Consider the following 12,517-nt stretch of genomic DNA (forward strand, 5'->3'; position numbering starts at 1 on the left):
GGTAAAAAAAGAAATGGTTTTAGGTGAATAAGTTCATGTCCCCATTTCAGTACCCATAAGCGTGGAATCACTCATATATATATATATATATATATATATATATATATATATATATATATATATATATATATATATATAAATAAAATCTCATCTCATTATCTCTAGCCGCTTTATCCTGTTCTACAGGGTTGCAGGCAAGCTGGAGCCTATCCCAGCTGACTACGGGCGAAATGCGGGGTACACCCTGGACAAGTCGCCAGGTCGTCACAGGGCTGACACATACCGTATATATAAAACATTTTTGGCCACAAGTCTAAACCAATTGGGTTTAGACTTGTGGCCAAAAATAATTGGGTTTAATGTCATAGGCTAGCGAATGTGCTATGTGTATGCTAGAAATTCACCAAACTAGGTTTTTTGAAGACAAATGCAGACTTGCTTCTCCATTTTAAAAGTGACTGTATGGTCACACTGTGGATTTTATGATTTAAAAGGACAAAAAGGACTGGACAAGAGGACGAGAGTTGTGTCAAGTCAAGACAAAGTCCATCCACCCATCATCCGTAACCGCTTATCCTGTGCAGGGTCGCAGGCAAGCTGGAGCCTATCCCAGTTGACTATGGGTGAGAGGCAGGGTACACCCTGGACAAGTCGCCAGGTCATCGCAGGGCCGACACATAGAGACATACAACCATTCACACTCACGGTCAATTTAGAGCCACCAATTAGTTTAACCTGCATGTCTTTGGACTGTGGAAGAAACCGGAGCACCCGGAGGAAACCCATGCAGATACGGGGGAGAACATGCAAACTCCACACAGAAAGGCCCCTGTCAGCCACTGGGCTTGAACCCAGAACCTTCTTGCTGTGAGGCGACAGTACTAACCACTACATCACCGTGCCGCCTCAAGACAAAGTATTTCAGTACTATAACACACTGTTGTATGTGAAAGCACTGTGTATGCCTACGATCAGAGCCAAAGGAAAAATGGTATTCTGCTGTTCCTGATTAACAGAGAACCCTCAAGTATGTGGTTGCAGGTGTTAAATACAATATAAGTGCTATAGCCATGAAAGAATGATGGTCTGCACATGTATAGCCACTTATGGAGGCGGTTTGTACAGTAACAACAAGACAAGACACATTATTCAGAAAAGGTCAAAGCAAATTACCATTTGCGCCTGTATGCCTTTGTTCAATACCCTGGCTTTCACTCAATGGTACACACACACAGCGCAGGCAAGGTTTTTACTTTTATTCAATAACAGGATTTTACTTATATATCTCATCTCATCTCATCTCATTATCTCTAGCCGCTTTATCCTTCTACAGGGTCGCAGGCAAGCTGGAGCCTATCCCAGCTGACTACGGGCGAAAGGCGGGGTACACCCTGGACAAGTCGCCAGGTCATCACAGGGCTGACACATAGACACAGACAACCATTCACACTCACATTCACACCTACGGTCAATTTAGAGTCACCAGTTAACCTAACCTGCATGTCTTTGGACTGTGGGGGAAACCGGAGCACCCGGAGGAAACCCACGCGGACACAGGGAGAACATGCAAACTCCGCACAGAAAGGCCCTCGCCGGCCCCGGGGCTCGAACCCAGGACCTTCTTGCTGTGAGGCGACAGCGCTAACCACTACACCACCATGCCGCCCTTACTTATATATATGCTTTAAAAGGTAAAAAGTGGTCTAACAGTTACAGGTAGTCGTCGACTTACGACTGCGTTTGGTTACGACTGACCGGTCGTAAACCGATCTGGTCGTAAGTCGGCCTATGTTAAATAAACGCAAGTATATTGTGATGTGTAATGATATTGTAATCATCTTAAAGGGCTGATGACACGAACATGACTCTATGCAATTTCTTAAACTATACAACATGGCAAACATGTTAGATTTCTGTTATAATTACGTGAAAAGAAGCTGTTGTTACGCGAATATCCAACTTTTAATTGCACAGCGCAAGAAAACTGGGTCCGTGGCTCGCGGCCATGTTGTGACATCAGCAGAAGAACACGCTGCGGTTCACTGGCTGTCTACTCAATGGAAATGGCGCATGAAAACGCCGGTGAACTCTCTAGCTCTTCCTCTTCTGGGAGTCTAGAATTGTGTTGTGAGTGGGATAGATTGGAAGAATCTAGTGATGACGAACACGGGTGCATCCAACCATACAGGTTTGAACCTGTTACTGTGCAATCTGAGAGCGACTCCGACCCCGAGATGGACAGCGGACAGGCAGACAGCCCAGCATTGAACACCACAAGGTTGGATAACAAGGATTGGTAGGTCAACCCGTATTTGTTCAAAATGTTACGGAATCAATATTTTAATATTGTGTATTGTTGTCTTGTATGTGTAAACACTGCTTATATCATGTAAGCCGTATGCTACACTGAATACATAGTTCCTAATGGAGCATGCAAACGGCTAACATAATAAGCTTACGACTATGCCTGATCCGTGATACATTTAGGATAATATTGGCAGGCACGTCTTCTAGTTTATGGCTTCTTAGTTTTATCCTTGAATGAAGCAAAATATTTGATAACCTACATCAGCGTAAGCAAATGACAATCTGTAGCCTACTTGTCTGGCTAAGTTAGCTTTCCCTCAGTGTTTGCTTTGAGAAACAAATTCTTTCAACTTGGCAATAAGAGACCACAATGCAAAGGCAAAATACTACAACTGCTACTACAAATCTGTCACATCAACAAACCAGCAAGTGAGGAGGAAGACTAGGCGATATGATGCCCATACCCATACATCAGTTTTTTTTTGTATTAGTACTAAGAAGACGTAAACAAACCATCCAACACCATCGAAGACAGTGCAAGCTTTCACAAGCAAATACATGACTGATATCATGCCGACTTTATGATTACATTTATGATTATCATGAATGTGTACTCTATGATGTGTACTCTATGAGCGCTCTGGAGCGAGTCACTTCCAAGATGGCCGCGCAGACCTCATGGTTACTATTTTTAGCATCATGTCGGAGCACTCTATAACTCTATGTACCTTTATCTTATGTCGTTTCTCAACATATGTTCTGACAGGAGGACTGTCTTTGGAGGAGTCGCCTTGTCCCAGGCGACTGCTGGATCCGGCATAGCTACTAGTAGACCCCCTCCGGAATACTGTAGGCACTGCTGATGGTAGTAACACACGTTTGTGCTGAACTGAACACCCAAGAGATTCCTTTAAGCTGGAAAGGGTGTCAAAACAATCCAAATTGAAGTGTTAAGAGCACAGGACAGATGTTGGTGAGGGCTCCCACTTGTCACGAGTGCACCTGACTTGCTTCACCCACTTCGCATGCGGCTCGGGATCTCTGGGAAACTTGAATAAACTTACCCCATCCTTGTAGGTTTTGGAGCAAAAGCCGGCAACACAACGCGATGGCATAATAACTATATATATATATATATATATATATATATATATATATATATATATATATATGTATAATAATAATACTAATAATGATAAACTGAACACCTCTCGCATCAACAACAAACTGGTAAGTTAGGAGGAAGATTCTTTCGCTGGCGTCATATAGCTCCTCCTCCTCTTTCGTCTCCTGGGTGCTGCAGCCCCGTCAAATTTGCCCAAATAGCCGTGTTTATCATCATAACTTGTAAAATAGGCGCCTTCGTGAATTAATATATGGATCATCGGGAATTACTTTTTATGTTATAAAACATCGCCAAAGATGTCAAAAACGTGTCATCAGCCCTTTAAAGTCTTATTTTGTCAACATTTTCTTATTTCATTACCTTGGCTCATTATTTGGTTTAAGTCAAACACTGCATACTACACTGCGTACAGTACAATTCGTTTAATATGTGCAAAACAAAAAATACGAAATACAGGTGTGAAAAATAGAAAACATTGAAACATGCCAAAATATAAATGTAAAACATAGCAAAATGCAAAACTTAGTGACCGCTGGCATGACTGGTGCTTGGCTGTGGGTCGTCTACGTCATCATCAGCTGTTGCAGCGCTCGGGCTGGCGGAAGGATTTGCTCTTTTCATAAACATGGTAAGCCTCGTCTGAATTGTTTGTTTCTTTTTCTCCGTAATTACCAACACAAACGGACGATACCGTAATTACCAACACAAACGGACATGGGGGAAGCTTACTGTACCGGGATACTGCTCACACTCGGAAACACTCACCAGTCGTAACCAGACGGTCGTAAAGTCGATCGGTCATAAATTGCATAGGTCGTAAGTCGACGACTACCTGTATTTAAAAAAAAAAAAAGTGCCCTTTGTGACTTTGGCCATGGCACGTTGGTGCTGGGTTTGAGTATTTCAGAAAGTGCTGAACTCCTGGGATTTTCACTCCCAACAATCTATGTAGAGTTTATACAAAGCGGTGCAAAAAGGCATCCACTGAGCAGCAGTTCTATGGACAGTGAAGACTTGTTGATGAAAGAGAGCAGTGGAGAATGGCCAAACTGGTTCGAGCTGGCAGGAAGTCTACAATAACTTAAATAGCTACCCCTGACAACAGCAGTTAGCCGAAAAGGATCTCAGAACGCACAACACATCAAACACTGAGGAGGATGGGCTACAACAGCAGATGACCATCAGGTCCTACTCCTGTCCAAAGAGCAGAAACTGGAGGCTACAGTGGGCACAGACTCACAGAAACGGAACAGCTGAAGTCAGGATTTTTTTTTTTTTTTGGTAAACTGTACAGACTATTCTGTGTGAAAATCCCAGGAGACCAGTTTTTGAAATACTTTAAGCTGCTGGTTCGTTTGCCACCAACAACTATGACACAGTCAGTCAGTCATTGAAATCGCATTTTTTTTTAACCCATTTTGGTGTTTGATGTGAAAATTAACTGAAGGTCCTGCCCTTTATCTGCACGATTTTTATGCATTGTGGTGCTGTTGCTACATAATGGGATAATTGCACGCTCAAAGTGCCATTCCACCATTGGATGTATTCTTTGGCATAAAATACAATATATTTTATGACAACATGACTAGACAGAGAAATTTTTTAGCTTCAAAATGATATATCAAACATAATTTTTTGACAACGACAAGTATATTAATTTTGCGACCAAAGTCACCTACCCTTTTAATTTCCGCGCGGTAGTGAAACGTGATGTCATCGGCAGGTTCCCCTTCTTGTGTACCACGTGTCGGTCTATTTTTAGACCAGGAAACCCCCAAAGTGAGAGAGTCATTTCTCCTCGTATATGGGGGCCAAAAAAATTGCGAAAAATTTTGAGTTAATCTTTCAGTTAGCTAGATTTATTGGTATTATTTTTATCGCGTTCTACCCGCCATTGCTGATAATATGTGCCACGTCACACGTCACGTGGTACACAAGAAGGGGAACCTGCCGATGACATCACGCGCGGAAATTAAAAGGGTAGGTGACTTTGGTCGCAAAATTAATATACTTGTCGTTGTCAAAAAATTATGTTTGATATATCATTTTGAAGCTAAAAGATTTCTCTATCTAGTGATACCATTTATATATGTTGTCAAAATATATTGTATTTTATGCCAAAGAATACATCCAATGGTGGAATGGCACTTTAAGCAGGGGTACAGGTGTTCCTCTTAAAGTGGCCAGTGAGTGTACCGTACATGTATATCAGATCAAATATGCTTCTATATCTTTATATTCTATATAGAGAAGAATGGAAACACTATGCCTTCTTACCCAGAAAAGACACACAGACTTTGCAGAAAGTGTTAAACTGGAACTTGTTGGCAGCCTCCAGTAAGGTCTTGGCATTGGCTGAGTCTATGATAAGGGAGCCTGTGTAGACAAACTCTAGCAGCAGCTCAAGAACATCAGCACCGATGCTGTTCATTGTCAGTGTCATCTTCTCACCATTCTTGTTCTCTCCAGCCAACCTGGAGACAGCGGAGAAGGATAGAGTTAGAAAACCCCCAAGAACCAGTAAGAGCAATGATTAAAACCTGTCATGCAGTCAGATTCGAAATGACTGAAATGTAAACCGTCAGTGCACTATAGCTGGCGTCTGAGAAGTGTGACAGAGCTTGAGGGAAAATCTGGATTGGTTGTTATGCATCTTCATGCATAATACATATAGAAAAGTGTGTGAGAAATGCTGCCTGCATGGCCCACTAATGGAGCAGCAGCTTGTTTAGGAAAAGCAGGGAGCTAAGTATATCTTGTTAGAGCTGATCAGCAGACAAATGCTCTGCAGTCCTGGTTGGGGGAAAGTCTTAAGGAATTCTGGGTAAACGACTAAAACTATAGCAGGACACAAAATAGGCCCCTTGACATAAAAGCTGACGATAATTACACAGTAATGAAAGGTTATGCCTTAATGCCAGCCAGGCAGTGACACATGTGCAGACTGACTCAGTAATGGCACAGAAATTGCTGTAATACATTAGCTTCTGCATTTCTTTCCCCTTTCCCATTCTCTGCGCGCACACACACACACACACACACACACACACACATCACTGCAGATGTCTGTAATGGCCCTAAGACAGAGTAAAACACAAGTGACAACTGTGTCATTGCCTGTGATCTGACATGTTACTTTATCACATGGTTAAAAATAACATTTGTATTGCATATACTGTATATTAAAGCTATACAGTATACAGATATACAAATACATTATTTGGAATGAACAGACAATGCATTTGAAACAGACAGGAACAGGAGGCGCACGATTTGCTTGAGGTCACATGTAAAGCTTGCAGGACAAAGCAAACAAACCTATTCGTGAACCTGAACGTAAACGACGCACTTGGATACACTGACGGCATTCATTCATTCAGCCCGTGGAACGGCCTCGTCAGGGTCACGCCCATTTCAGGCTTAAATCCAAAACAGATATATTTGGAATACTAAACAGATACAGATCTAATCGAAAAATCCGTGTGCCCTACCAAGAACTGATTTTTTTTTTTTTTGCGCGTGTGTAGAACGACTATTCTTGCTTAGCATGCGGCTCTTACGGTTTATACTTATTCATATGAAACAGCTGTCATTGTAACAGTAATTATTTATAGTCATTAAGAGATGATAATAATCACTATGTCCCTATGTGTTAAAATTTGATTAAAACATTTACAGCAATTAAACAAAAGGAGCAAATGGTGTGCAAAGTGGATAAATTAATCTACAGTACCAGTCAAAAGTTTGGGCACCCCTACTCATTCATAGGGTTTTCTGTACAGTATTTTGACTATTTTCTACACTGTAGAGTAATACTCAGGACATGAAAACTATGGAATAAAACATGGAACATATATGAAATTATGTGAGACACAAATAAGTGTTTGAAAAAGTTTCATATTTTAGATTCTTCAAAGTAGCCAGCGTTTACCTTGATGACGCTTTGCACACTATTGGCATTATCTTAACCAGCTTCATGAGGGAGTCACCTGGAATGCTTTTCAATGAACAGGTGCCTCGTCAAAAGTTAATTAGTGCAATTTCTTACCTTCTTAATGCATTTGAGATCAAACAGTAAATAATAAAAATAAAGGAAATAGCCCTATTCCATAACTATAGTAATCCATATTATGTCAAGAACCGCTCAACTATGTAAAGAGAAACGACATCCATCATTAATTTAAGACATGAAGTGTTTTAATTAATGAAAACAAACAAACAAAACGAAACACAACACAACAACACTGAATTAGAAGATGTGTCCAAACTTTTGATTGATACTGTATTTAAACCTTTGGATTTTTTTTTTTTTGACGACAAATAACGAAATACAAAAGTGCATTTTCTATGTTACTGCATTTGCAAGACAAAGACATATGACACACATGTGATCTGTGATGAGAACAGAGAGAGAGAGAGAGAGAGAGAGAGAGAGAGAGAGAGAGAGAGAGAGAGTCGGTTCTGTCACAGAGAGCCAGCAGCCATCCATCATTGGGAGAGGTACCGTTCCATGACTGGGACCTGGGTTTAGTCTCAAAACACCTTTCAGCTGCTGCCAAAGTAAAGCGCACCATGGCCTGTGTATGAACTGATGTATTAGTCATCATATAGGCCTGACTGGGGGAAGAGGCAAAAGTACAGTATGAGGTGAGGGGTAAATCTCTGGAAGTGGCTGAAAAATCAAGAATGTTACTCCTGAAAAGAAAAGCAAAACAAAAAATAAATAAATTAATTAAAATGCAGCTTATTGTGGTCAGTTGTAAATGCAGGACTAGAAATACCACAAATCATAAATCAAAAGTAATCGACGACTGAGTGGTGTGAGGATACATGTGTATGAGAGAGAGAAAGAAAGAAAAAATAATAATTAAATTAGTAAAGTCAGCCGAGTCCACTGTGCGATCAGTTGTTTGCTTACAGGAATGTGAATTGACAGCTTCAGGTACAAACCCTGTATAAACACTGTGTTTGGAAATAAATTTGTGCTTTTAGCAGAGTAAACAATAATTTTAATAACAAGTACTACTCTTTACCTATACTCACTAGAACCAATACCATGACCAAACTAAAAAACAGAGGAATTACTGGTGGTGTTGTGAAGAAGAGGAAGCCTATAAATGGCCACAGTTACTATTTTCCACAAATGAAAGGAACAGACACTGGTGGCTGCCGATGTTGGAGTTTCTTTAATTAAAAAAAAAATGCCCACTGAATTGGTATGAAAATCTGAAAATATGTGCATGCATTGCTTGGAGACTTGGGCACTGATTTGTTTAAATACAAAATAACGAGCACTAATTTGCATGTGGACTGGGATATGTTGCATGCAAAACAAAATTGGCAAATTATGCATAATTTATTAAAAAAAATAAATAACTATGTGAAATTACATCACATGCCAAGTCAGGGGATGTTTCTGTTGACTGGAAGCTCAACATCCAGGCTCTCAGCTCGACATCCAGACTCTCAGAAGAGAACAGTGAAGGAGGAAACTCTAAATAATCCTGACTAAAACAGCGAGATACACTGAAACGGCTGCAACTCGAGAAATGTTTAAAATATGATAGGAATAAATAAGTAATATTGTCGAGACATGAGATATACATTTTGTTAAGATAAAAGTCAATGAATTTTTTTCAAAGGCTCTATTAAAATGCTGTTAGCATCATGTGTGCTAACATACCGTGAAGCTACAGTATCGGTCAAAAGTTTGTACACCCCATATGCATTCATAGGTGTTTCTGTACTTTGACTATTTTCTACATCATAAGACATCAAAACTATGAAATAACATTATATATATATATAATATATATATATTATATATATATATATGTTATTTACCAGCTGGGAGGCCCGTATCGTGAAATACCGTGATCAAGGTCTTGAAAGTAGTGACCGAGGCCGTCTGGGCCGAGGTCAGTATTCAAGGCCGAGATCACGGTATTTCACCATACGGACCGACCTTAAGCTGGTAAATAATATATTTATTTTTTTCTTTTCCAAATTCTAACAGAGAATGAGAGCACCCAAAAGGGAAAACCGAGCCGAGCCACCATTTTGATTCCTCATTCACGGCTGTAATGCAAATTGCTTCCTCCTCGGTATACAAGTGCACTTCCATGGTAGGAAAAAAACTAAATTTTGCCACCTATGTAGTCCCCTGTTTATACAAAATTGAGTCATTCAGGATTCAGCCACATTTTTGCTCTGCATTAGCAAGTTACAGGTTTTTAGCTTTCTCCTGTAATGTTTTCTTTTATTTCTTCTTCTTCAGGGTAGTAAAACTCGCTTTCGCTGTGAACACTGTCGTTAACGCTATCCATGATGTAAAATTAATGCTATTATGCTGAGAAATGCTGGCAAAATTTTATAAGATTTTTGATTAAAATCTTATAAATAAATCTTATAAAAAATATAAATGTTGACAAAAATTGCTACTATGTTTGTTGTTGTTGTGAACGAGCGAGTCGCCAGAGGTCCGTAACTGGGGTCCGTACCGTAGAATACAGACCCGCTCGCCAGCCAATCAGAGCGCAGGATTTGATGAAAGACCGCGAAAAAAATAAATGGAGTTATGTGGGAAACAAAAAAAAGTGTTAAAAAAACAAACAGACCACGTTTCATGTTTTAGATTCTTCAAAGTAGCCAGCATTTACCTTGATGACACTTTGCATACTATTGGCATCATCTTAACCAGCTTCATGAGGTAGTCACCTGGAATGCTTTTTAATTAACAGGTGCCTTGTCAAAAGTTAATTAGTGCAATTTTTTGCCTTCTTCATGCATTTGAGATCAAACAGTAAGTAATAAAAAATATGGTAAATAACCCTATTCGGCAACTGTAGTAATCCATATTATAGTATGTCAAGAACCGCTCAACTAAGTAAAGAGAAACGACATCCATCATTAATTTAAGACATGAAGAAGTGTCTTTTAATTAATAAAAATAAAGACAAACCATTGAATTACAAGCTGTGCTCAAACTTTTGACTGGTACTGTAATATGAAACAAGTGAAACCATTTTCACCGTCATAATACCAGCTAATAATTTTGAGAAACTTTCTAATTATTTTAACGCACAATAAGATAACCCTTGTCATTACTAAAACTTAATAAATGATGTGGTTTAGTTTTCAACATGCAAGAACAGGCTTCTGCAAATTTAACACACGTTCTCCAGACGTACGAAATTGTGCAGTTTAGCAAATAGCACTGCATGTTTTTTGCACCTTTAGGTTCCCAATCTGCATGTTCATAAAGCCAAATGGACAAAACAAAGAAAACCTGTTATTTTATCAACAGTAATATTTGCCCCACCTTCCTCTACAGACGAGCTGCCACTGAGATAAGAGTTTACTGGCATTATCAAGTTTGTTTTTCCACACGCAAATCTTTTGTAAATCAAGACCTTTATACATTTCACTATAGCGTGTGAATAAAATATGCAGGTTTTACACTGTATGTATGTGTACAACACAAGGGACAGACAACGCAAATAAATTATGCTGCGTGAGAGTAAATATCTTCACTGTCTGTTAATTATTAACTACACTATAAGTATTCTCTTATAGTGATAATTAGGACAGACCTCATAATGGATAGACTGTCGGATACAGACAGTAAACATTAATTTAAAACCTCAATAACAACAACAAAAGTGTTGGTGTCTCTCAGGAAAAGTGAAAACATAACGTGATGCTGACTCACATACGCTTATCACGAAAGCACACAGAACACTCGAAACAGATGCGCACTGCATCTGAAAGCAGATCAGCCAAACGGATGATGTGCTAAAGAGGTGATTTAGTTTTTAAATGCAGCTTTTCTCTGAGCAGGAGGAAAACAGCAGGTGCTCCTTACAGATGATTAGATATACATGCACCATTGATGTGGACAAAAAAAAAAAAAAAAGATGCACAAGCAGACAATGACCAGCTCTCTTTTCAAAACAAGGCTTTATGTGCCCCATCAAAGGCTTGCTGTTCCTCTGACATCAAATTGAGATCATCGGCTAATGCATGGATCAATGAAAAGATCAATATTTTGACTGAATTTGATATGAATGGAATGGAATGGAATATGTTGGAAATATAATCTCTTACATGACTTGGAAAGGAAAACATCCATTAAAAAAAAAATTGCAAAATAAAATATACCTTTAGATAAATTAGCCTCTGAGGAAACTATAAGCCTTTTCATAGAAAAGGTCTGGATGAGGTTTTTCCCGTTGAAAATAACACACATCTATCATGCTTGCATAAACTCGAACAAGATGTGGCTGAAGCAACACGGTGGTGCAGTGTTTAGCCCTGTCGCCTCACAGCGAGTAGGCTCTGGGCTCCAACCTGCCGGGTGAGCTTTTGTGTGGAGTTTGTTCTCCTCATGCCTGCGTAGGTTTCCTCCCACAATCCAAAGACATGCAGATTAGGTCAAATGGCTTCTCTAAGGCTACATCTACACGACAAGGGCAACGAGATTTTTTTTAAAAAAAATATCGCGTCCACATGGGCAACGGATCAGTAAAATATCAGGTTCATATGGCAACGCAACGCTTGCTGAAAACGATGCAATACACATGCCACACCTCTACGTGCGCTGTAAAGGCCTCTGCATGCTCTTGCGACAAGGCTTTCGCAGATAGCTTTTCGCAGACAGTTGTAATTTATCGTTGAGCAGGGAGTAACAGGCGTGCGCGATGTTATTCACTGCCACAACACAAGGGGGCGCGAAGTCGCTAGGAGTAGTTGGTGGGTGTGGTTAGTGGAGTGTTTATCCTCCGGTTACTTATAATGACTAGAACTGGAGTCGTATAGATGTACGTACTTCCTCACTTCCTTGATCAACCGCTCTTCGTGCTGCTCCATCTTCGCTCGTGTTTTTAAAAATGGCGGTCGTGAAAACAAAACAAACCGGGAAAGTAGGGAAGCGGAAGTGCGTGTACAGCGGATGTAGAGTGGACCAATCAGAGCCCTCTTGTCTGCGACGCTGTCTGCGAGGCTTCTGCGGTGGTCACAATTTTTGGGAGGTGCGCGCAGAGCGTCTGCGAAGGTGGGGGGGCTACGCAGATGCTGTCTGCGACG

General features: G+C 40.2%; 1 protein-coding gene across 4 annotated transcripts in view; it reads right to left on the reverse strand.

The window, feature by feature from the left end:
• Window positions 1-12,517, reverse strand: part of LOC132894566 (kelch-like protein 29) — a 291,177-nt gene that overhangs the window by 109,028 nt on the left and 169,632 nt on the right. For all 4 annotated transcript variants that reach the window (XR_009655658.1, XM_060934564.1, XM_060934563.1 and 1 more), the window contains one exon: window positions 5,711-5,907. Coding sequence is in view for 3 of the 4 variants with exons in the window: in XM_060934564.1 (XP_060790547.1) it covers window positions 5,711-5,907 (197 nt within the window). In the remaining variant the exon portion in view is untranslated. The remainder of the gene's footprint in view (window positions 1-5,710; window positions 5,908-12,517) is intronic.

The sequence above is a fragment of the Neoarius graeffei genome, chromosome 11 (assembly GCF_027579695.1).
Source record: "Neoarius graeffei isolate fNeoGra1 chromosome 11, fNeoGra1.pri, whole genome shotgun sequence".
NCBI lineage: Eukaryota > Metazoa > Chordata > Actinopteri > Siluriformes > Ariidae > Neoarius > Neoarius graeffei.